This window comes from Phyllostomus discolor, chromosome 8 (genome assembly GCF_004126475.2).
Source record: "Phyllostomus discolor isolate MPI-MPIP mPhyDis1 chromosome 8, mPhyDis1.pri.v3, whole genome shotgun sequence".
Classification (NCBI taxonomy): domain Eukaryota; kingdom Metazoa; phylum Chordata; class Mammalia; order Chiroptera; family Phyllostomidae; genus Phyllostomus; species Phyllostomus discolor.
In genome coordinates, this window is record NC_040910.2 from 37,058,799 (window position 1) to 37,080,598 (window position 21,800).

Sequence of the window (21,800 nt, forward strand, 5' to 3'; positions counted from 1 at the left end):
GTTTTTTGTTGAACTCTCCTGTTCTGATAGGCAGACCCCCCAGCCTTGTGCTGGTCAGAGGTTCGGGTTCTGGAGACTCAGGAGAGGTGGCAGGTTGGTCCCAGGTCAGCTAGGCTGGGAGACTCCTGGCTCCTCTGGAATGTGGGGCGGGGCGGCCAGGAACATTGAGCTTGACCCCTGTCCTCTCTTAGTGGGCACCCAGATTTAGGGCTGAACATGCCTGTCACCCCCAGCACATTCTGAGGTCAAAGAAACCGGGAAGGAGAGGCCGCCCGTGTGAAGAGGGGGGCCCAGCTCCCGCACTGGCGACTGACTGGGAGGAGGGTGTGAGGCTGTCAGCAGCAACAGTCTGGCACATGTGGAAGATGCTTCCGGGATTTCAGTTCGGAAAGTTGAAAAAGTTCTGGATGATGGTGACTGTTCCACAACAATGTGAATGCACTTAATGAATGCCCCCGAGCTGTACGATTGAAAAAGGGTGAAAAGGGTAAATTTCATGTTATGCATGTTTTACAACAGCAAAAAATGAGTTTCAGAGGAAATGTTAGTATGACCTGGAAAGTTTCAGGATATAAAAGAAGGGAAAGGGGGGGGGCTGGGATGGGGGTAAAAGGCAGAAAACTACTTGAACAACAATTGAAATAAAAATTTTTTAAAAAGGAGGAGGGAAAGGGAGAACCTGCTTAACGAAGAAGCAAGTCTTGCTCTGGTGACCAGAATGAAGCTACAAAATAAAACAATGCCCCCGCCCAAGGCGATACCCTCCGACTCACTAGCAGTTGCTCCCTCTGGATCATGGGGGGAAGTTTGTTTCTTCTTCTGCTCTATTTTTAAATCTTTTGCTATACTAACATGACCGGGTTGGTTGTTAAACGCAAAATGCATGGTGGGAAAATGAATACAAAAGGCCTGAGGACCATTTAAAACTCAAAGGACGGAAGATACAAAGATGAAGATGCATAGCAGTTGGTATCTCGATGCTACCTGGCAACACACACACACAGGACGCCTGTGTTGTGCCCGCAGATTCCAAGGTGGAAAATAGGCCTTGGGAATGTCTGGGAGCAGTCTGGGGGCCAACAGCATGAACTTGGAACAGCAGGAATATGTAAGGAATAGGGCAAAGGAGCTTTACATGTTTATTTTATATTCTGGGTGCGTGTGAATTGGTTACAGTGATACTTAGTTTTTAATCAATGTTTAGAAAGTATTAGCGTGATAGGGATTATATGTGTTACATAAATATGTATACAGTATGCATATATGTATATACGCACATATGCAGACAGGTACATATACACATATCTGCATTACATATCCACTTACTTTCTTTTTTAAAAATATTTTAGAGAAGGGGGAAGGAGAAAGAGAGGGAGAGAAACTTCCACCAGTTCCCTCTCTCTTGCCCCCCACTGGGGACCTGGCCTGCAACCCAGGCATGTGTCCTGACTGGGAATTGAACCAGCGGCTTTTTGGTTCATAGGTCGATGTTCAGTCAACTGAGCTAGAGCTCCACTTGTTTTCTGTATAAGATAAACAGATAAAGGAAATACGAAAGGAAGGCCTCAGATGTTAAAGGTGGTTACTGATGACTTTTGAGGTGGAGTTCACAGGTAATTTTTAGTTCTTTTTTCTATTTGGTTATGTAATTGTATACAATGAGTATTTGATATACATACATTTTAAACTCAGTAAGAAAAATATGTAGAAAAGCCTCAGGAACAAGAAGAAACCCCTTCCCCATCAGCCATCCCTGCCCTGACAGCCACTTATCCACTTCCTGTCCCTGTGGCTGGGCCTGTTCTGGACATTCCACATAAATGGATCATGCACTGCGTGGCCTTTTGTGTCTGGCTCCTCTGACTGAACTTCATTTTCAAAGTCCATCCGAGTTGCAGCGACTGCCATGACAGCGTGCGGCTGGGCCACACCCATCTGCTGACAGACGCTCGTTCTCCCCTCGTGGCCGTTGTGAATCAAGCTGCTGTGCACATTTGTGGACACTTTTATGTGGACATGCATCTTCTTTTTAAGAGTTTATTTATTTCTTTTTAGAGACAGGGGGAGGGAGAGAGAGAGAGAAATATCAATTGGTTAGCTCTCGCACGCTCCCCAGTTCCCCAGCCAGGCACTGAACCTGCAACCCAGGCATTTGCCCTGACCCCCTGGCTGGGAATTGAACTGGTGGCCTTTTGGTTTGTGGGAAGATGCCCAGCCAACTGAGTCACACCAGTCAGGGCAGGACATGTGTTTGTTGTTCCCTTGGAGTAAAATTCCTGCGATGAAATTGCTGGGTCAGACAGTAACTCCATGTTCACCCTGCAGAGGAACTGCCACAGCGGCTGCCCTGCTTCCCAGCCCAGCAGCTGCGGACTGGGGCTCCACTCTCTCCGCACCCTCGTCCACCCGGGACCCCACGTGAACGGCGGCCATCCTGTGGGTATGGGGCGTCATCGTACCGTGGGTTTGGTCAGCATTTCCTTGATGGCTCATGGTGTTTGAACATCTCGCCAAGGTCTTGGCGGTCATCTGCCTGTCTTTGCACGAATGTCTGTTCAGAAGGCACAGGAGCCAGTGGCCTCAGCCCCTTCCCATCATCCCTCCCAATTGTCTCTCCCATCCCCCCGGCCTCCAGCGGCCTCGAGCAGAAACCCTTCTTTGGACTAGCCCGTAAGCAGCACCCACCCCTTGGCCCACCAAAACGAGAACAAATGGTGACACAGTGTCTCCACTACAAGAAGGGGCGGCCTCTGTGGAACCAGGGCACCAAACAATTGCGAGTTCAGACTGGGATGAGGGACAGCATCTGTCTTGACCCCAGGTTGGTCGTCAGGAGCCTCGCCCAGGCAGGCGGCCCCGAGGCCATCCAGGCCAGCTTCCTGAGACTCCAGATCAAGTGTCCGTTCCTGCTATAAACTATTGATGCCAGCACTGTCACCACCGTGAAGCCGGCTGTCTTGGGTTTCATATGTTACCTGTTATGAAACACAAGGGCCACTCTCCCTCGTGTCCTGGAGTCCTCTCCACCTGCCTGCTGGGGGCACATTTCTCCCTCTGTGCCTGGATCCTTCCAGAATCACCTTCTTACCAGGGCTCCAGAGCACCGCACAGTGCAGCCCGGCCTCTGGGGGGTCACCTGCAGAGGACTCAGGGGCTTTATTTAAACGCAGCTATCAGACAAGTAACTCTCTGTGGGTGGCCATGCTGGGCACCGTGGCGTGTAGAGCAGCATCCCTGGCCACCAACCACTTGATGCTGGGAACACCCCCAGCGTGACAACCACAGGCGTCCTCAGACGTCACCCAGTGTCCAAGCAGGGGGACAAAAAGAATCTCTGGGTGAGAGCAGCTACTTTACTAAGTGGAGTAAAGGCTCCACTGCAGTGACCGGGATGGGGCTGCGGTTCCCACTCCTCGGTGAGTGAGGACTTGGGTCTCTGCTCCTGCCCGGCTGCGGACACACTGGGCAGCCCAGAGCCCCTGCCTGGCCCCGTCCCAGCTGGTGCCCGTGGCCCCACGACCCCATGGACAGGTGAGCAGCCGAGTAACAGATGGCCACGGGATCGCTTACAGCCCAGCTCACATTCCCTCTCCTATCAAGACATCTTCCTTTTCATAAATTTTGCAAGGGCCACTGAAGCAGGCCAACTTTCCTGTCACCAGGTGAAGCTGCCAGCCCAGGCAGTACAGTCCCTGTCCGTCCACCTGCCTGGCCACACTTCCCGAAGGCAGAAGGAATTTCCTGTGGCTGCCGTGAGCAAAAGCCATGAACTGGGTGACGTAAAACAACACGTTTACTCTCTTCCTGTTCAGTAGGCCAGAAGTCCATGACCCAGGTGCTAGTAGGCTGGTTCTTTGTGTAGGTTGGGGGCAGGGGTCTTGCCGGTGTGCCAGCAACCTTTGAGTCCCACGCTGGTGACCTCATCACCCTGGTCTGCCTCCTGTTGTCATGTGGCCTCTCCCTTGTTTGTCTGCATGCAAATCTCCCTTTTTATAAGGGCATCAGTCCTTACATTAGGGCCACCCCACTCCAGTGTCACCTCATCTTACCCAATTACACCTGCACAGACCCTGTTTCCAAGCAAGGTCGAACTCATGGGTGCAGGGGTGGCAGTCAGGGCATGGAGACATCCTTGGGGATCATGATCCAGCCCATAGCAGGACCCTTGCAGCTCCCTGCTCCACACTCCCCGGCCCTCCAGTGGCCAGCCTGCCCCCATCAGATTAAATGTAGCTGCTCTGTGGGGCTGCCCTGCCCCTCCCCGCCCCTTCCTGCCTTTCTCTCCAGCCATTTCCTGCAGGGCTCCTTGTAGCCTCCTGATGTTGCCACCCTCAGTTTCAGGTTTATCGTCCATCTTCCCTGAGGCCTAGGCTTCCTGCAAGGCCCAGTGCCCAGCAGGAGCCCCGACATGGCTTTGGGCCATCTGGGCCCTGGGCCCGAATCTCCATTTGACAGAAAGACCCCTGGTGCACACCTCTTTATGGGCTGCAGCTGGTGACCCCTCCTGAGAGGACAGTTAGGGGAGGGACTTGCCAGTGACTAAGTCTAACAGACACAGTGGCTAGGAGGCCAGGGTCAGCGCCAGCCCTGTGGAGCCATGGGGACAGCAGGGGCCCTGTTGACTTTATGGCATGTGTCAGTGCTTTGTTCCTTTTCCTGGCCAAGTAATACTTTGCTGTGTGGGTGGACCACTTATATTTGTCTATTTGTCTGTTGTTTCCACTTTTTGGCTGCTGCGAACACACCTGTACAAGTGTTCGTGTGCACGTTTCATTTCTCTTGAGCACACGCCTAGGAGAAGTGTTGCCGGGTCAGGTGGTCACTCTATGCAGACTCTTTGGTGGACAGGCCAGACCGTTTACCCGGGGGGGAGGGGAAGACAGAGAAGTCTGGGTCAAACCCAGGGGGTTCTCTTACAGGCTGAGAGGCTCAGGCAGCTGACTCTCGACCTCTCTGGGCTGGGGAAAGGAAGTGATAGTATTTCACACTCAGAAGATTAAAGAGTTAAAACTGGAAGGCGCCCAGCACTGGCTGAGCTCCCAGCAGGTGTGGATCAGGCTGGGGTGGAGTGGGGCTAGAGGCAGAAACCTAGCTCTAGCTGAGGGGGAGGGTGGTGGTGGTGGCAAGGCCTGGGGAGAGGGTGGGTTCCTGAGAGGGGAGGGGTAAACCGGGCTGCTTTGGGTGGATAAGGGCTGGGGAGTTTGCAGATGGCCTGAGTGCCCAGGGCTGGGGGAGGGGAAGGGCTGAGCTCTGGATGTGTGGGGTCAAGGATAAGACCCTTGGGAAGTGACAATGACAATTCAGGGGAAGCACTTTAGGGGCCCCCCCTTCTCACCTTGCAGACACAGGGGACTGGGCAGGAGGAAGAGGTAGGGGGCCTAACTGGAGAAGGGAGACTGGCCCCAAGTCTTGGACCTGGGGAGTTGGCTGTTCCCTGATAGACCCAGGCTGGAGGCAGATTCTGAATCTTCTTAGGCCAGAGGGAGTCCCAGGAGGTCCAGGAGTGGCTCCAGGTCACCCAGCTGGAACAGGGGAAGGGCTCCAGCTTGGAGGGGTTGGGAGTAACCTCTTTGATGCCCCGACCTCCCCAGCTCAATCCAACAGAAATGTGGAAAAAGGGTCTGAGAATCTGGGAGGACTTCAAGGGGAGGGGAGATGTGGAGTAACTAGTACAAGCCCAAGCCTTGGATACCTCACCCCCCCAAGGCTTTTGTAATCAACGCACTGGATAAACAAACATGTGACTAAATACAAAACTATTAAGCTATTTCCATTTGAAACAGGAAGGTAAGCCCACAGGAGGTGAAGAGGCACTGACCTAGCCTTGCCCCTGTGTTTTGATGAAGGGTAAACTGAGGCACCATCACCCCTACCCCCATCTGATCTGAGCAGGGCATGGAGGCCCTGCAAGTTCCTCCCACCAGAGCTTGGGAATACCAGCCCTCCACCCCCATGTGGCACCCATCCACCCCCCCTGCTCCTGCCACGGAGAGTATCATTTTCAAAATTATCAAACAGTTGCAAGGTGAGCATGCAGTCCCTAACCCTGAATCATTCATGAGTGAGGCAGCTGGCTGGCAAGACTAGGATGAAAGAAAGCACCGAGAAGGGAAAAGGAAGACAAAGAGAGAAGGCTGGCCTGCCCCTAAATAAATCAGAGGGACGGATCTAATTCTCCATGGCGGGCCCTAAGCATTGGTAACCACGAGGCCCCCCCACCTCCCCGGAGCCTAGCTGCAATCATGGGGACCCCGCCAACAACCTTTTGTTGCTGGTCCAAGTTTCAGATGGTGTGGTGGGTTGACTGGAATCCTCAAAAACAGTGTGTTCTCATTCTAATCCCTGACCCTGTGAGTATGACTTTACTCAGGAAAGGGGCCTTTGTAGTTGTGATTCAGGGTCTTAGGGGACCCTGATATCTTCCTCAGTTATCCTGGTAGGGCCTAACTCCAATGAGAAGTGTCCTTTTTAGTGACTCACGGAGAAGGAACAGAGAGAATAAGGGAGAAAACAGAAAACGGCCAAGTGATCGCCGAGTCAGAGACTAACTAGAGTGATGTGCCTACAAACCAGGAGCTTGGGGGCCTCTGGAGGAAGAATGGCCCTGCTGACACCTTGATTTCAGAGTTCTGGCCTTCAGAATGAGAGGATAAAGGAGGGAGCTGTGCACCTAATCTGAGGCAGCCCTATGGCTCCAAGACTCCTGGACAGAGTCCCGGACCTCAAGGCCCTGAAAGTGTTATTGCCCAGCCCACAAGAGCTCACTGGTGAAATGAAACCAACCTGAGGCAGAGAAAAGAGAAATGTCATTGCTTCTCCCTGTCTAGGCTGCTGCCCAATAAAAACTCTTCAGCATGGACATACAACAAACTATAATAACAGCTTCCTCTGTTTATTGAACTCCACACCGGGAACCTTGTCAAGCCTGCGATGCCCGTCAGCTACTGGTGCTTCTAATAGGGCTGGAGGACACAACCGACCAGCAGCCTTCCTGGCTTTGGCCTCTCTGACCTCATATGGACCCCTTTTCCCCACCCAGCTGGCCCTAGTTTCCGGTGCTTTCTGAAGGGCACCTCTGTCAGCCACAACTCTGTTCAACTATTGGAATCAGCACTCTTGGGAATACTTGTAGGGCGTTTTTCCTGCTGCTGGGATGGAGAGGCACCCCGTTCCGAATGTCCCATAATGGCAGGATTCTGCTCTCTGCGCCCTGGACTCAGTTTATTCTTGTACAGGGCGGGCTATGTCCCGTGCGGGTCTCCTTCCTGGCCTGTTTCCTCAGGTGCAGGGTGGGCGGCATCCTCTCTGCACCCCTGGCCTCAGTTTCCCCATCCCTCCAGCCAGAGAGCAGACTGCACTTGGCCTTCGCTGCGCTGAGACTAAGAACGGTCGGGCGCGATTCCTGACCACATCCAACCTCCAAGGTTGGTAGCCAGCAGTGGCAAGTGAGACCTGGGGCTTCTGGGACGCGTAAATGGCCTTTGCCCCCCCCCCCTCCCCCGCCCACCTGCTAAGGCCTCAATTTGAATTAGACTCTTCTACCACGCGCCCACAAGCAAGATGGAGCACCTGAGGTGTCCTGCCCGACTCAAAGATGGCGACACTCCACCCTGCTTTCACGCGCTAAGTAAACGACCCCTGCCCGTATGCAAGATGGCGGCAGCCCGGGGGAAGAACACTTCCCGCCGCCTGACTCGCCACGTACCCACTCTCAAGATGGCTTCTCCCCCAAAGCTCCACGCAGGAGAGCGGCTCGCTCACTGGCTCAGGCCTCGACACGTGCTCCCAGCTTTTCTCCCCTCCCCCGATTCCACGGGCCATTTCCGCCTTGAGCCCTGACGGACAGCCATCTTCTCCAATGGTCGTCTGTCATTACCCTTGGCTCCACCCGTCGAGTGGCTTCCTAGCCATTGGGAGGCGCTGGCAGGGGCCCGCGGCGCTCTCCCCGCCCTCCCTGAGCGGCGGGAGCCAATGGGCAGAGCGCGCGAGGGACGTGTTCAGGCGTCTCCGCCATTTTGTGAGTCTATAACTCGGAGCCGTTGGGTCGGTTCCTGCTATTCCGGCGCCTCCACTCCGTCCCCTCCGGGTCTCCTCTGTGTGCAATGGACGGGTGAGTTGTGTCTGTACGCGCTTCCTGCGTCTCCCCCCCCTCACGTTTCACCTTTCTCTTGCCGCCGCCGGCGCCTCCTCGGAGCGATGGCCCGCCTGTCGCTCCGCCCCGGGCCCACAGGCTTCTTCGGGGTTCCTCCCTTCTTCCCAGGCGCGGGAAGAGGCTGCCAGGGGTGCGAGGTGGTCCACATCTCCCGGCCAGGATCAGCCAGGCCCAACCCTCCCCGCCCCTGTCCTCGTTTCCGGCTTTCCTGGGGCTCCTCCCAAGCACGCGGCGGCTGAACGTCCCTTCCCGCGGATCCCCACCCGCGCCACCTTTTGCGCGCCCCATGTGGCTTTTCCGGCTACCCGTACCCTCTTCGCACGCTCTGTGTGGCCCTTCCCGCTCCCCGTCCGGCCCCCACGCACGCGTGCGCAGTTTCTTGCATTCGCCTCAGGCTGTGGTGCGCGTGCGCGGCCTTTCCCGCCGCGCGGACTGTGCGTTCGCCCCCCCCCCCCCCGCCGCCCGCGGCGATCCCGGGTGCGGCCGGGAGACGCCGCCCTCCTGCCCGGAAGGGCGCGGGCCCTCTCCTCCCCCGCCCGGCTCCTCCCTGGGCTTCCCACAAAGGACGGTCGGGGGTGTCGGGGAGGGGCCCGCGCGCCCCCTTTGTTCTCGCCAGCCCCGGGCTCCTTGTTTGGGAATTCTTTAAGCACGAGTTGCCCCACCCAAACCGTGGAGGTCCAGGCTCTAGATCCTGCGGAGCGACCCACGTGGGCCTGAACACCGGACCCTGAGCCTTCAAGCAGTGTAGAAGGCTGACTGGTCACATTAGAAGAGGGAAGGGGCCCTGGGTGCACATGTAATCAGTTCCTGGGCTTGTGCGTGTGCTCGGGACCAGAGAAATGGGAGGGGCAACGGTGAAGTAATCTACTTAGTGTATTGTGAGTTATCCTCTAGCCTTGAACAGATCTGAAGTTCCAAAGATTTTTTACTTTAACACTGACATTTAAGGTCAAGGTATAAAACTATTTTGTTAGAGCCCTTTTTAGATGTTTCTGATATGGGGGGAAATGACAGAACCTGTTAAAAATGAAACTAACTTTAAATAGTGCCTTTCCATTTTGCGAGTTAGCCTAATTATTTTCGTTTCCCATTGACATGGTTAGGTTCTGTTTTTACAAAGTAAGCCTGAAGTGGGTTGGGGAGAGGTAGAAGGTAATATTTAGTCGGGGGGAGTAAATGGTGATGGAAGGAGACTTGATTTGGGGTGGTAAACAATACAATGTACAGATGATGAATTGCAGAATTGCATGTCTGAAACTTACCGTTTATTAACCAGCATTACCCCAATAAATTCAATTACAAAAAATTAATTCAGAAGATTCTGAAGGTAGTTCTGATTGTTTTGATTTTTGAAAGCCCTCCTTCCCTCAGTCTTCCCGGAGGGTCACCTCCTCTACTTTGGGTTTGAAATGATAGGTTTCAGGCTGAGTGAATTTAATTCAGCTTTTTAGAAAAACTGGGCATGAGGAGTGTGATCTTGGGTCCTTGTGATCTCAGGTTTGGGTAGACCACCCAGAGAATCCCTTTCCAAACCAGTAGACCTGGGCTGTGGGTGCACACAAGTGGGTACTTAGGCCCCCTGTGGGGAAATTTTGATGCAAAGTGGGGGAAAGCATTTTCTTAACTATCTGGTCCAGCCATCTGGTTTTGCTTCACTCAAGGACCATTGGAGTGTTTCATTCCCCATGTGTGGCTTGGGAGTCCAGTCCCATTTGCAACCTTTTGTGGATAGTGTGGTGTTACCTAGGCAGCCAAGCCAAGCCTTTTATTGGAAGGTTTGGGAACCTTTTTAAGAAGGGCCATTTTATGTAAAACTTTTCTGTGCCAGAGGGGCCCTCCCAGGGAGTAGGAAATAGTGAGTTGCCCTGGGTTGGCAGATAGGAAGCTGCAAGTTTTTCATTCAGTTTTCCTGGGAAGTTTTTCTTTGACTTCAGAAAGTTTTAAAATTTCTGTTAACACTAGTCCATAATGTTTTTTTATAGTGAAGGCCCTACAATAGAGGTAGTGGGTTAAAATGAGCTGGCGAGGAGTGCAGGTAGCAGGACTAAGGCTCAGCACTTGGGGTCATTCTGTTTCTGGGGGTGGGGAGTGGGTTGGTGCCTTGAACTTGCCTCTCTGAGGGCAAGAGCAAAGGGGTTATAGTGCAGGTAGCTGCTCCAGGGCCTTCTGCCCATTCTGGAACCAGCCTTTCCATGGCTGGGTGAGGGGGCCATCTTTGTATGACATTCGTGGTAGGCTCTGGTCACAGACCACTAATCCAGGTGACCTGGTGGGGGACGTTGGTGACTAAGTTCCTCTCCATGAGTCATTGAGGACCTTGTCAGCTTACATTTGCCATGTTGTAGAAGCCCTCAGAGGGTTTTATGTTTGTGCTGAGAGCTAGTCTCCAGTTGAGGCCTGTAGGAATGTCTGTATCCACCTGAGCTGGGCCTCTGGCAGGGAGAAAGTCCAATCACACAGAGCCAGGTTGATGAGTAACTTGTGTTAATTTAATCTGTTTCATCTCTGCTGTCTCTTTTCTCTGAGGGAGCCTGCCTTTCTTTGAACAGAGTCCCCTTGTTGAGTTCCCCTCTCAACCCCCTGGAGCTCTGACCTCAGGGCCTTGTGAGTTGTCTTCTCACTGGTCTTCCTTCCATGCTTGAAAATGTTCTCCAAGCATTTCCAGGTTTTAGAAAGCAAACAACGCATTTCATCCTTTAACAACAAGCATCAAGTGTCCCTCCTGGGGCTTTGGAGGGGGTGTCTTTGTCTGGGGTCCTGCTGGGAGGGAGGGGAGCTGGAGGACAATGATGGCTCCTTTTCAAGTTGAGATTAAATGGAAGACAGCTCACTTCCCTGCCCTAAGCTTCCTAGTTATCTGAGGACTTGGGGGGGGGCGGGGCTTGTGCAGCAGGAGAAGGCCCACGCTGGCCAGCCTGTCCCGGGAGCCCTGGCAGCAGCTGATGTAGTACACCTGCTAATGTTCTTTTCTCTCTTTCTCTTTACAGCATTGTCCCAGACATAGCAGTTGGTACAAAGGTAGGCATTGCTGACTCTGCTACCCTGTTAGCTGGTGCGGCCTCTAATCTGGTGCTGCCCGTGTGGGCCCCTTCCCTCCTGCTGCTGAGCTCTGAGACTTCCTTCTGACAGCAACTCTCCTGTGGTCTGTAGTTCGTGTGGGGTGGAGGGTTTGCAGGCCAGGAATTCTAAAGACATCTTTCCTTTGCCCTGTCTGCATCCAGTCCATTTCAGGCTGTTTCAAGTGGTGTGGGTTGAGTGGTCCCTCAGTAGTAAATGCACCTTTGTTCTTAGTTTGGGGTCTCTCCTCTCTGCCCTGGCGAGAGTCCTGGGATGTGTGGTTGTGGCTGAGAAGGGTATCCACCCAGAGTGTCCTAAGTGTCCTTGGTTCAATATAGAAAAGGTCAAAACCTGATTGTACCCTAAGGAGTTTGTGGGGTGGCTGGTGGTATAGCAGGGTAGACAGGAGCTACTTTTGATGGCATTGCAGGTTTTGTTTTGTTTTTGGGGTTTTGTTTTTAATTTACTTTTAGAGGGGAAAGAAACATCTGTGCGAGAGATGCATCCATCACTTGCCTCTCGCACGCCCCCAACTGGGGACTTGGCTCCACAATTCAGGCATGTGCCCTGACTGGGAACCAAACCAGAGATCTTTCGGTTCACAGGCCAGCCAGGGCCCATAGCATTTTTTAAGATAAAGGAAAACAGGTGCTGGATCCCTTTTATGTGCTGTTGTCAATGCTCGGACATTTAAGCTGTAGAAAGGGCAGAGCTGGCTGCTGCTGTTGCACAGGAAGGAGGGCCATGGTGGCCCTCCCCTCAGGTGAGGACCATGTCTTTGTGTGTATCCCAGGAACGTGGCCTCCAGGAAGACCTGGGCTGACGTGGTTCTGTGTGCTGGCAGGGACTGGGGGCTGGGGAGTCCACTGCAGGTGGTTTGGTCAGTGGACCACGCTGTTGGGCCAGGTTTCAGTTTTTCCAGGTGGAGTCTTGTCTTCACATTCTGCCTGTCCTGATCTTCCTGCAGATAAAACCTGTTTGTTCAGTGGCGGGAGGAGGGAGACTTTCATCTGAAGCGTTCATAACCATTGTAGAAAATGTCTGGCTTCCCATAACCCACCTGGTTTTGTCTGCTTCTAGCTACAGCAGCTCTTCCCTGGGCTGTCCTTGGAGTTGCCCCTCTGGCCAGTCCCAGGGGACCTCTGCTTCCAGAATCAGACCTACATGGGATGAACCCTTGAGGCTCTGGTGTGCAGGGCTAAGGCCCTCTGCCAGCACAGCTTGGTACCTGTGTCCCAGCTCACCAGGAAGGCAGCACAGTTGGATTCTGAGCACCACTGACCACCATCCTAGCTCTAGAGTAAACTGCCATAAGTTAGAGGAGTCTAGAGGTTAATGATGCTTAGCTATTGATTAAAAAGCAAAGGTTCCCCCTACATGCTGTTGGGAGCAGGCAGCACACAGCTTAGGCTTTTCCAGTAGATGCTTAACTGACTTTGGGGAAGGTGCCATGGGATCTTCCTAAGTACCTGCTTGGGGAGGGCACTGTCCACTGGGTGGCCTGTCCAGAAGCAGTTAGACTGTTCCCTGAGCCTTGCTTGGATCATGTTCTTAGTGTGGCTGTGCCTGCAGCCTGGCCCTGCTGTGCTCAAGTCACAGCCTTTGGGAAGCCTCAGTACCTGGCCTGGCCATGTCCATTTAGGGTTCTGCCCTTGGAGTGTCTGCCTCAATGGCCATTCTGCTTCTGAGCTGCTGGTCACTATGTGCATCTGAGTGTCCCTGTGCTTTGAAGTGAGGGGTGTTGCAGCTTAGCAGACCAGGCCTGTGTCCAGGGAGAGGAGGGCTTGGGGGAATGTGGATGGACAAGGGTTACAGTTTGCCCCACAGATGTTGTGGGAGTACCAGGCCATCTGCCATGGGAATGCTATTGAGAGCCAAGAATGCTACCCCTCAAATGACACTCTGCCTGGCACTAGTCAAAGACAGCAGTCAGGATGGCCCTTTTTAAGGTTGTTCAGCCAGCACATGGTGCTTGGCCCTTGTCCAACTCGGGGGGGGCGGGGGGCATCTTTGAAATGGGGGCAAAGGCATGGGTCAGAGCTCCTAGTCCAGACACTGGAAGGGACTTACCTGTGGTGAGTGCGCTCTGCCTCATGGCTTTGTCCCCACTGAGGTCTGTCCCTGCAGTACTGAGCTTTGAATCACTGGGTGTCCACTCAGAGGAAAGCTCAGAATCATGGTAGGTGTAGAACATTTCACTTTCTGTTAGATGTCAGCCCTCAAGAGACCAGCAGTCTAACTGCATTTCTCTGCTCTGAGCCCCCAGGGTTTTAGCAACTCCCATTCTAGGCCAAGCGCCTACAGCCCTGGGTCTGCACTGCAATTGTAGGCACCTCTCCATTGTGCAGCCCATGAAGCCTTGGGCGATGGGGAGCTAGGAGTGGCTCTTCAGGTGCTTGTGCAGCCAGGGGTCCTCAATGAGGGGACGTGCCCACAGAAGGGAGCCAGTGGTGGTGTCATTCCTGCTCCTTTTCCCAAAGGGCAGTTTGTAAACCTTGTCTCCTTTCAGGCCTCAACAACCACCCATGGCAGGGGAGGGGTTCCAAGGGTTTCCAAGGAACCTGAGTTTTTCTGGTGAAAGATGGGTGGCCACATGGCAACATTGCAAGCGTGATGGTTGTGCTGGTTTGAGTAACAACTAGTTGGCAGTTTGGAGGAAGGGCAAAGATAAGGTGTCCTTGAGAGAAGGCAGTTTGAGGGAGAAGGGGTGCGGCTCTTAAGCTCTGAGAGCTGGAGGCCTGGGTGAGCTGGTCTTTCCTGTTCCTGCCACAGGCCTTAGGGGGGACTGAGGGCAGTGGGGGGGGGGTGACACCCTGCCCTGGTTCCCATTCTTTGTCCTTGTTCCTGTTGATGGAGCCCTGCTACAGCTGTGCCGCCCCCCCACCCCCGGTCCTGGAGCCTGCAAGCTCCTGGTGCCCATGTTCCTGTTCCTAGCAGGGCAGTCCTGGGGTAGGGGCTGAGGCCTGCACCTCTTACTTGAGTACTGCACAGTCTGATCCAGCTCACCCCTGGGGTAAAGCAGTCTTGTCGTTAAGTCTAACCCCACAGCAGGGTCAGTCTAGTATGTCAGGGAGTTGACTCAATTAGATTGAGACTCAGAAGTAACAAGTTGTTTCTGGAAAGAAAGAAAATAGGCAGGTCAGAAGTCACAGGAGCCTGTCCATCTGCAGACAGGCAGTTCAAGATCTGCCCTCGGCCCCCATTTTCTCGGTCACTTGGGTAGTCACTGGATAGTGTCGCAGACTTGCGGAGAGGTAGTGTTTCTGGTCAGTGAGTGATGAGGCTGTGGCTCAGGTGTCCTCACACAGCTAGAAAATAGGCCAAGCTCCTAAGGCCAAGGGAGTAGGTGCAGCGTGACAAGGGGGCTTTGTTTTCAAGTTTGCGAGCAGTTTTGTGAGAATTGAAGACTGTTCAACAGTCTAAAGGTGGCTGGTTGGACCTACTGCCACTAAGGCACCTGACTTGAAGCCTGTCCACAGACCGAGGAAGGGTCGAGGAAGGGTGTCCCCCAGAAGCTAGATATGGGAGTGACATGCAGGCCCCTGTCTTGGAAAAGCAGCTACATCTGGGGGTTTAGGAGGACCATGAGGCCATCTCAAGGTGGGACAGGTACCGGGCAGACAGTCTCTTCCAGCAGCGTAGAGGGGGTCTGCAGCCATGTGCCAGGCCACCTCCATCCCTGCTCCAGTACACCCTCTCTTCCAGCGGGGATCGGACGAGCTCTTCTCTGCCTGCGTTACTAACGGACCCTTTATCATGAGCAGCAACTCGGCCTCCGCAGGTAACTGCTAACCACAGCCCTTAGTCCCTGCCACAGGGGCTCCCTGTCTGTGTCCAAGTATGCTCTGTGCTATGGGGACGTCTAGGGTGTACTGACTTTGGCTGTAATCTTGAGCCCCAGTTCACACATGGACACATTTACCTGGGAACTAGGGTTTGGGGGCAGGCCAGACCCAATGTGGGGGTCTGGGAGTTGCCCTGTGCAAGACAAACGACCCCTCTTTTCAGCAAACGGAAATGATAGCAAGAAGTTCAAAGGTGACAACAGAAGTGCAGGTGTGCCCTCCAGAGTGATTCATATCCGGAAGCTCCCCAGTGATGTTACTGAAGGCGAGGTCATTTCTCTGGGACTGCCCTTTGGGAAGGTCACCAATCTCCTGATGCTCAAAGGGAAAAACCAGGTGTGTGAGCCCATCCCAGCAATGGCTTTGGGCCTCCTCTCAGGGCGGGGTGCAGGGCTTCTCTCTAGAGATGTGGGCCCAGCTCATGCCCTCACCCCACCAGGCCTTCATTGAGATGAACACAGAGGAGGCAGCCAACACCATGGTGAACTACTACACCTCCGTGACGCCTGTGCTTCGCGGCCAGCCCATCTACATCCAGTTCTCCAACCACAAGGAGCTTAAGACTGACAGCTCCCCCAACCAGGCAGTGCGTCACCCCCTCATCCGCTCTGGGGGCTGGGTTGGGGCCCTTGGTGTGGGCCTGGGGGACTGACAGCTGTTTCCCCCACAGCGGGCCCAGGCAGCCTTACACGCTGTGAACTCGGTTCAGTCGGGGAACCTGGCGCTAGCTGCCTCGGCCGCTGCTGTGGATGCCGGGATGGCAATGGCCGGCCAGAGTCCAGTGCTCAGGATCATTGTGGAGAACCTCTTTTACCCAGTCACCCTGGATGTGCTACACCAGGTGAGGTGGGATCTATGTGCCCCATCTTTCACCCAGGCTCTGGGCAGAAGTTGACTGTTCCTTTTCTGGTAGATCTTCTCCAAGTTTGGCACAGTTCTGAAAATCATCACTTTCACCAAGAACAACCAGTTCCAGGCACTGTTGCAGTATGCTGAACCTGTGAGTGCCCAACACGCCAAGCTGGTAAGTGGGTCCGGGGGGTGCCTGCCTGCCTGTACGTCTCCCGGCACCAGGGTCCTCGCCACTCAAAATCTTTCCTTGCAGTCACTGGATGGGCAGAACATCTACAACGCCTGCTGCACGCTCCGCATTGACTTTTCCAAGCTTACCAGCCTCAATGTCAAGTACAACAATGACAAGAGCCGAGACTATACTCGTCCTGACTTGCCCTCTGGTGACAGCCAGCCTTCCCTGGACCAGACCATGGCTGCAGCCTTTGGTAAGATGCCTAGTGAGGTGCCCAGTACCACCATGTGCCGTGGTAGACCAGGACACATAGCTCAGTCTCTAAGTGCTCAGGCCCCAGGAGTCCCATGGTGCCTGCCCCGCGCCCAGGGAGGTTGGTGCCCATTACTCCTTACATGGCCGTGGCACCCAGCATAGGCGGACATTGGACCTGCCTGCTGGGTGTGGGGGTACACTGACGCGGCTCACTTGGCTCTGGTGGCGGAGGTTGTGGGTGCGATGGTTAGTGTCTCATTTGTTTCTAGGTGCACCTGGTATAATGTCAGCCTCTCCGTATGCAGGAGCTGGTTTCCCTCCCACCTTTGCCATTCCTCAAGCTGCAGGTACTCAAACACTTGGTCTTGGTCCCCACAGCCGACTGTGCATGCCCACACACCTTTCAGTAGCTCTGCCAACACGCGAGCTAATGGGCACAGTCACGGGGGGAGCCCATCTTCCTGGGCGCGGGCCTCTGGGTTCTGAGGAGCCTGGACAGGGTAGTTGTAGGACAGGGCCATGCAGAGAATACTCTAACCCCCCAGTTTCTGGTCTGATTCCTTTAAGCACTTCCCGGGCAAGGACGTGTACACACAGTGGTTGGAGGGCTGTGTCCCTAGTAGGTGAATTTAAGTGTCCTGGTAAGCAGAGCAGCATGAGCTGGGCGGGCACACCTGAGCATCCCTCCTGGGGGCTGGGCACCCGACCATGTGACAGTCACCATGTGACAGTCATGAGGTCTTGAGCCTGCTGTGTCCTGCCCGGCATGCCATCTGCATGGTGATGGGCACCTGCATGCTCACAAGGCCAAGGCTCAGTTCTGCATCCATGGAGTTCTAGAGCTTTTGTGCTGTATGGGCGCATGTAGCCGGGTCCAAACCCAGTGCAGTTTGCTGTGAGGAGGATGGAGGAGCCAGCAGGCCACTTGGCCAGGACAGGCAGAGTGCAGGCGCCTTTTGTATAACTCCTTTTGCATGAAGATGGGCAGGACTTTGCTCCTCTCTTGGTGGAAAGCAGGTGCTGCTGTTCATCTCCTTACTGCCTCTCTTTCTGCAGGCCTCTCTGTTCCCAATGTGCATGGGGCCCTGGCCCCTCTGGCCATCCCATCAGCGGCGGCGGCGGCGGCAGCAGCAGGCCGGATTGCCATCCCAGGCCTGGCAGGTGCTGGAAATTCTGTCCTGCTGGTCAGCAACCTGAACCCCGAGGTACGTGGCTCTTCCAGGCTGTTCCCAGTCTAGTAGGGGAGTTGTGCTCTCAGGTCCTAGTGCAAACTGCCAGCAGGCCACGCTCCTGTAACTCCCTGGAGCTCATTCGCAGGCCAGTCCTTGTGCAGCCCCACTCTGCACTCGCTGCATCTTCCCCTACCTTCCCCCTGGGCTGGGATCTCCCCTAATGTCCTGGTTTAATTTCTAATTCCATAGTGTTCAGAGTTGAAATATTTTTCAGTACATGAAAGTAATCATAAAATTTCAAGCCAAACACGCCTCTGTCTGAAGAGGTCTTTGGGCATTTCTGCTCAGGAGGGCCATGGTCTGCACTGCCCCCACAACTCGGAGTCGCAGTTCCTAGAACAGCCAACCTATAATTGTCTCCGGGCCAAGTTTGGCTCAGGGAGCTTGAGTGAGATCAAGGCTCAAAATATTTAACTCTTGAAAGATGGGATTAATGTTCAATTAGCGTTTCAGACTGTTTTCTCATCTATCTGACCACTCCTGTGATCTCTTGGCCTGGGGCGGCCGGTGCCTTGTCTGAGTTAGATGCTCTAGAAGCCTCACTAACAGACTCCACCCCTCGTGCTTGTGTGAGCGTTTATACTTTCCCCGCAGCAGTCAGCAGGAGACACAGGTTCCGGGGAACTGAGCCAAGCAAGGGGCTTGGTCGGAGCAGGGCGAGGCCGGAGGGGCAGCAGCGTCTCCTGCTCACTGTGCGGACAGGTGCTTTCCTGCCTGCTCCACGAGGTGGACCTGTGACTAGTAATGTGTGTAGATCTGACTGATGGAACACTGCGGATTTTCTTATGTATTTACTGACCTGTGTTTTTTGCTACTTTTTTTTCTTTTCTCCCCTTCCCCTTTCCCATTTTTTTTTCTGATCCGGAATTTCTTTGCCAACTGACTGCACGGTACTTCTGCTTCCTGTTGTTGCTTGAAACAAAACAAAACCATAAATAAATAAAAACAAAATTCCCCCTCAAACCCTGCTCTCCGGAAACCAACCTGCCCTTGAATATTAACATCCTGACAACTTCATCATCCATCAACCTGCACGCCTGCGGGGCTGCCTCCTCGTGGTGGACGATGGCAACTCGCCCCCTGACCTCTCCCTTTCCCTGTCCCTCCGCTGCCTTGCTCTGCTGTCCTCTAAAGAGAGTCACACCCCAAAGCCTCTTTATTCTTTTCGGTATGTTATCATTCACACTTTTATTATCTTGTTTTCATTTAATTGAGGTTATTTTTATGCCCTAAGATGTACTATGAGTTTGCATTTCTGCCTCGTTACTTGGTTTGCCTTCGGTTTGTGTATTTATTTGGATTTCGTAGACACGCATGGTTCATTGCCCTGCATGCTCTCGCAGTTAAGCGTGTTGGTAGCATGTAAAGTGATGGCTCTTTGGCAATTGACCTTTTCTGGATTTTATGACTTCTTTGCTGAAGGTAGTCCTCCTGGTAACATCCCTGTGACTAGATGCAGGTTCCCAGAGGCAGAATAGCAAACCTTCGGGAAGAGCCAGCCCTGTGAGGGTGTGCGGGGTCACGGGGGCTGGTGGGGGAGGCGGCAGCAGATCCCAGGCTCAGGGCCCTGTCCCCGCGCTTTTGAAGGCGTGTATGGTGATGTGCAGCGGGTGAAGATTTTGTTCAACAAGAAGGAGAATGCCCTGGTACAGATGGCCGACGGGAGCCAGGCACAGCTGGGTAAGGGGTGATGGATGGCCTGGGATGGGAGTGGGGGGCCAGACATGTGCCTGTGGGGCCTTGGGTCACACGGGTTTCACCTTTTCAGCCATGAGCCACCTCAATGGGCACAAGCTGCACGGGAAACCCGTGCGCATCACGCTGTCTAAGCACCAAAACGTGCAACTGCCCCGCGAGGGCCAGGAAGACCAGGGCCTCACCAAGGACTACGGGAATTCACCCCTGCACCGCTTCAAGAAACCTGGTTCCAAGAACTTTCAGAACATCTTCCCACCCTCAGCTACCCTGCATCTTTCCAACATCCCGTAGGTGTCCCACGGGTGGGCAGGGTGGGGCCCTTCCTGAAACCCTAGGCTTTTGACAGGTTGTCTTGCTACAAGCTGCTTCTGTCCTTTCTGAACACTCCCAAAACAACTGAGGGAAGAGGTGTGATGGGTGGTTTTTTTGTTGTTATTTGTTTTGTGGGGGTTTTTTGTTTGTTTGTTTGTTTGGCATCATTTTTGGAAGCCAAATGGAATGTTTTCTGTGACTCTGGTAGACTTTGATACAATTATTCTTAAGTATCCTATTTCTGGGTCCCTAAAAGGGTGAGCATCCCCCAGGTCTTCCTTCTCTCTTCAGAGTTGTCGTCCTCAAGGGAGTAGCTGTAGCCTTGGTCTTCCTCAGAGGACCCATGGCTCAGGTCTCCCTCTCTCCACAGGCCTTCTGTATCTGAGGATGACCTGAAGATCCTCTTCTCCAGCAACGGTGGAGTTGTCAAAGGGTTCAAGTTCTTCCAGTGAGCACAAAACCCTCTCCCTACTTGTCCTCTCCTTCCTCCCCGTCTCCTCCCTTCCGCCTCATGTCCTATCCCTCTCCTGTCCCCACAGGAAGGACCGCAAGATGGCGCTAATCCAGATGGGCTCCGTGGAGGAGGCCATCCAGGCGCTCATTGACCTGCACAACCATGACCTGGGCGAGAACCACCACCTGCGGGTGTCCTTCTCCAAGTCCACCATCTAGGCTCCCCCACCAAGGACCAGCCTGCCGGGCTGTCCCGGTGACAACTTCCATCATTCCAGAAAATAGCCACTTTAAAAGCAGCTGAAGTGACCTTAAAAGACCAGAGATTCTATTTTTTTAAAGAGAAATCAGTTTACCTGTTTTTAAAAAAATTAAATCTAATTCACCTTGCTCACCTTGGGGAGATGGGGTGCCAGCCTCAGGCTCTTGGTGACACATGGACATTATGCCTGCTCCTCCCTGGCCCCTTGCCTGTGCCTTCTGCAGCCTGCAGGGTGGGCAGTTCCAAACCTCCATTCCATTTTCTTGTGCCTTAAAACCCGCTGCTCTGGCAGGGCCTTCTTGCAGTAGCAAATGTGTAGAGGTTTGGGAACTGAGGGGCAAGGCTCCTGCAGGGATCATGTGCCTGGCATGGGAGGAGGCTGCCAGCTGCAGGATCTGCCGAAAATCCCAGTTCTCCCGATATCCCACTGATCTCATTTAATCAAGTGTGTGATTCTCCCCACCCCACCTCACCCCACTCCTGGCTTGAGGTGCCCCTCCTGGGCTAAGACCCCTGCCCTGAGGGTGTATCCCTGCCACTTCTTCAGCTTGGAGCTTTGTTTCATTGTAAAATCTATTGTGCTTTGATGCAGTTGCAGATGTCTGTGCCTAGCAATATTTCCAGTTGACCAAATATTCTAATCTTCATTTATATGCAAAAGACATAGTTTTAAGTAACCTTTTATATAGCAAGATGATAAAAATGGTATGAGTGTAATCTAAATTTCCTGCTTATATGACCTTGTATACTGTACTTTTATTTTATTCCTTGTAATTAAGTTGCAGGGCAGGATCTAGTTTCCAGGGCAGACGCAGTGGGGGCCACCGAGGAGCCAGGCTCTTCTAGCGAGCCCAGGCCCGAGACCTCCAGACGCCTTACACCTAACCTGTCCTCTGGCTTGGGAGGACAAGGGCTCTTAAACTTTCAGGGTTTCTAATATCCTGCAAATTTTGGACCAAAGTTGTTTTTTGTCTGCCTCTAACGCTGGGGCCCCTTAAGGTGGGACAACAGCTGTTGAGTCTTAACTGTCTCCTTTACCTTGTGTAGTCCTGCACTCACGTGTCCAAGGGGCTTTCCTGTGCACAGACCTTGTGCTGGCCGGCCCCTCTTCTCGGGGCCTGGACCCCTGAGTGTTCGTGTTGGGGTAGGGACAAGGGTTTAAATATTTATAATTTTTTATACCAGTTGTAAGGCATGAGGGGCAGAAAATGCAGGGGTGTTTTGTTTTTTTATGGTGACACAAATGTATATTTTGATACCAGCAATTACAGGCTCAGTATTGTAATGTGGAGCATGGCACATTCCACTGCCCGCCTGACGGCTTGTAATGTGGAGAGAACCGAATTAAAGCGATTTTATAACAACTCTTGCCTTTTCTGCAGGCTCTCTGTTCACGTTGTGGAAGGCAGTCTGGGCAGTCTGTACTGGACTTTGAATAAATTCTCTGTATCCTGCACTCATTTCCCTCTTTTTTGGGCCTGCTTGTCTTCACTGCTGTTCTTCTGTG

At 53.5% G+C, this 21,800-nt stretch overlaps 1 protein-coding gene across 2 annotated transcripts; it reads left to right on the top strand.

Moving 5' to 3' along the window:
- Window positions 1-7,993: 7,993 nt before the first annotated feature.
- Window positions 7,994-21,749, top strand: PTBP1 (polypyrimidine tract binding protein 1). 2 transcript variants are annotated; one of them, XM_028521641.2, is made up of 15 exons: window positions 7,994-8,110; window positions 11,140-11,170; window positions 14,915-14,990; window positions 15,218-15,390; window positions 15,494-15,640; window positions 15,725-15,895; window positions 15,968-16,078; window positions 16,160-16,334; window positions 16,606-16,683; window positions 17,393-17,541; window positions 18,703-18,736; window positions 19,156-19,248; window positions 19,337-19,553; window positions 19,949-20,026; window positions 20,118-21,749. In XM_028521641.2, the coding sequence occupies exons 1-15, from the start codon at window positions 8,103-8,105 to the stop codon at window positions 20,248-20,250; spliced, it is 1,674 nt and encodes a 557-aa protein (XP_028377442.1). In that variant the 5' UTR covers window positions 7,994-8,102; the 3' UTR covers window positions 20,251-21,749. The 2 variants fall into 2 exon arrangements, with proteins under 2 accessions (XP_028377442.1, XP_028377445.1); XM_028521644.2 differs by lacking the exon at window positions 16,606-16,683.
- The last annotated feature ends 51 nt before the right edge of the window (window positions 21,750-21,800 follow it).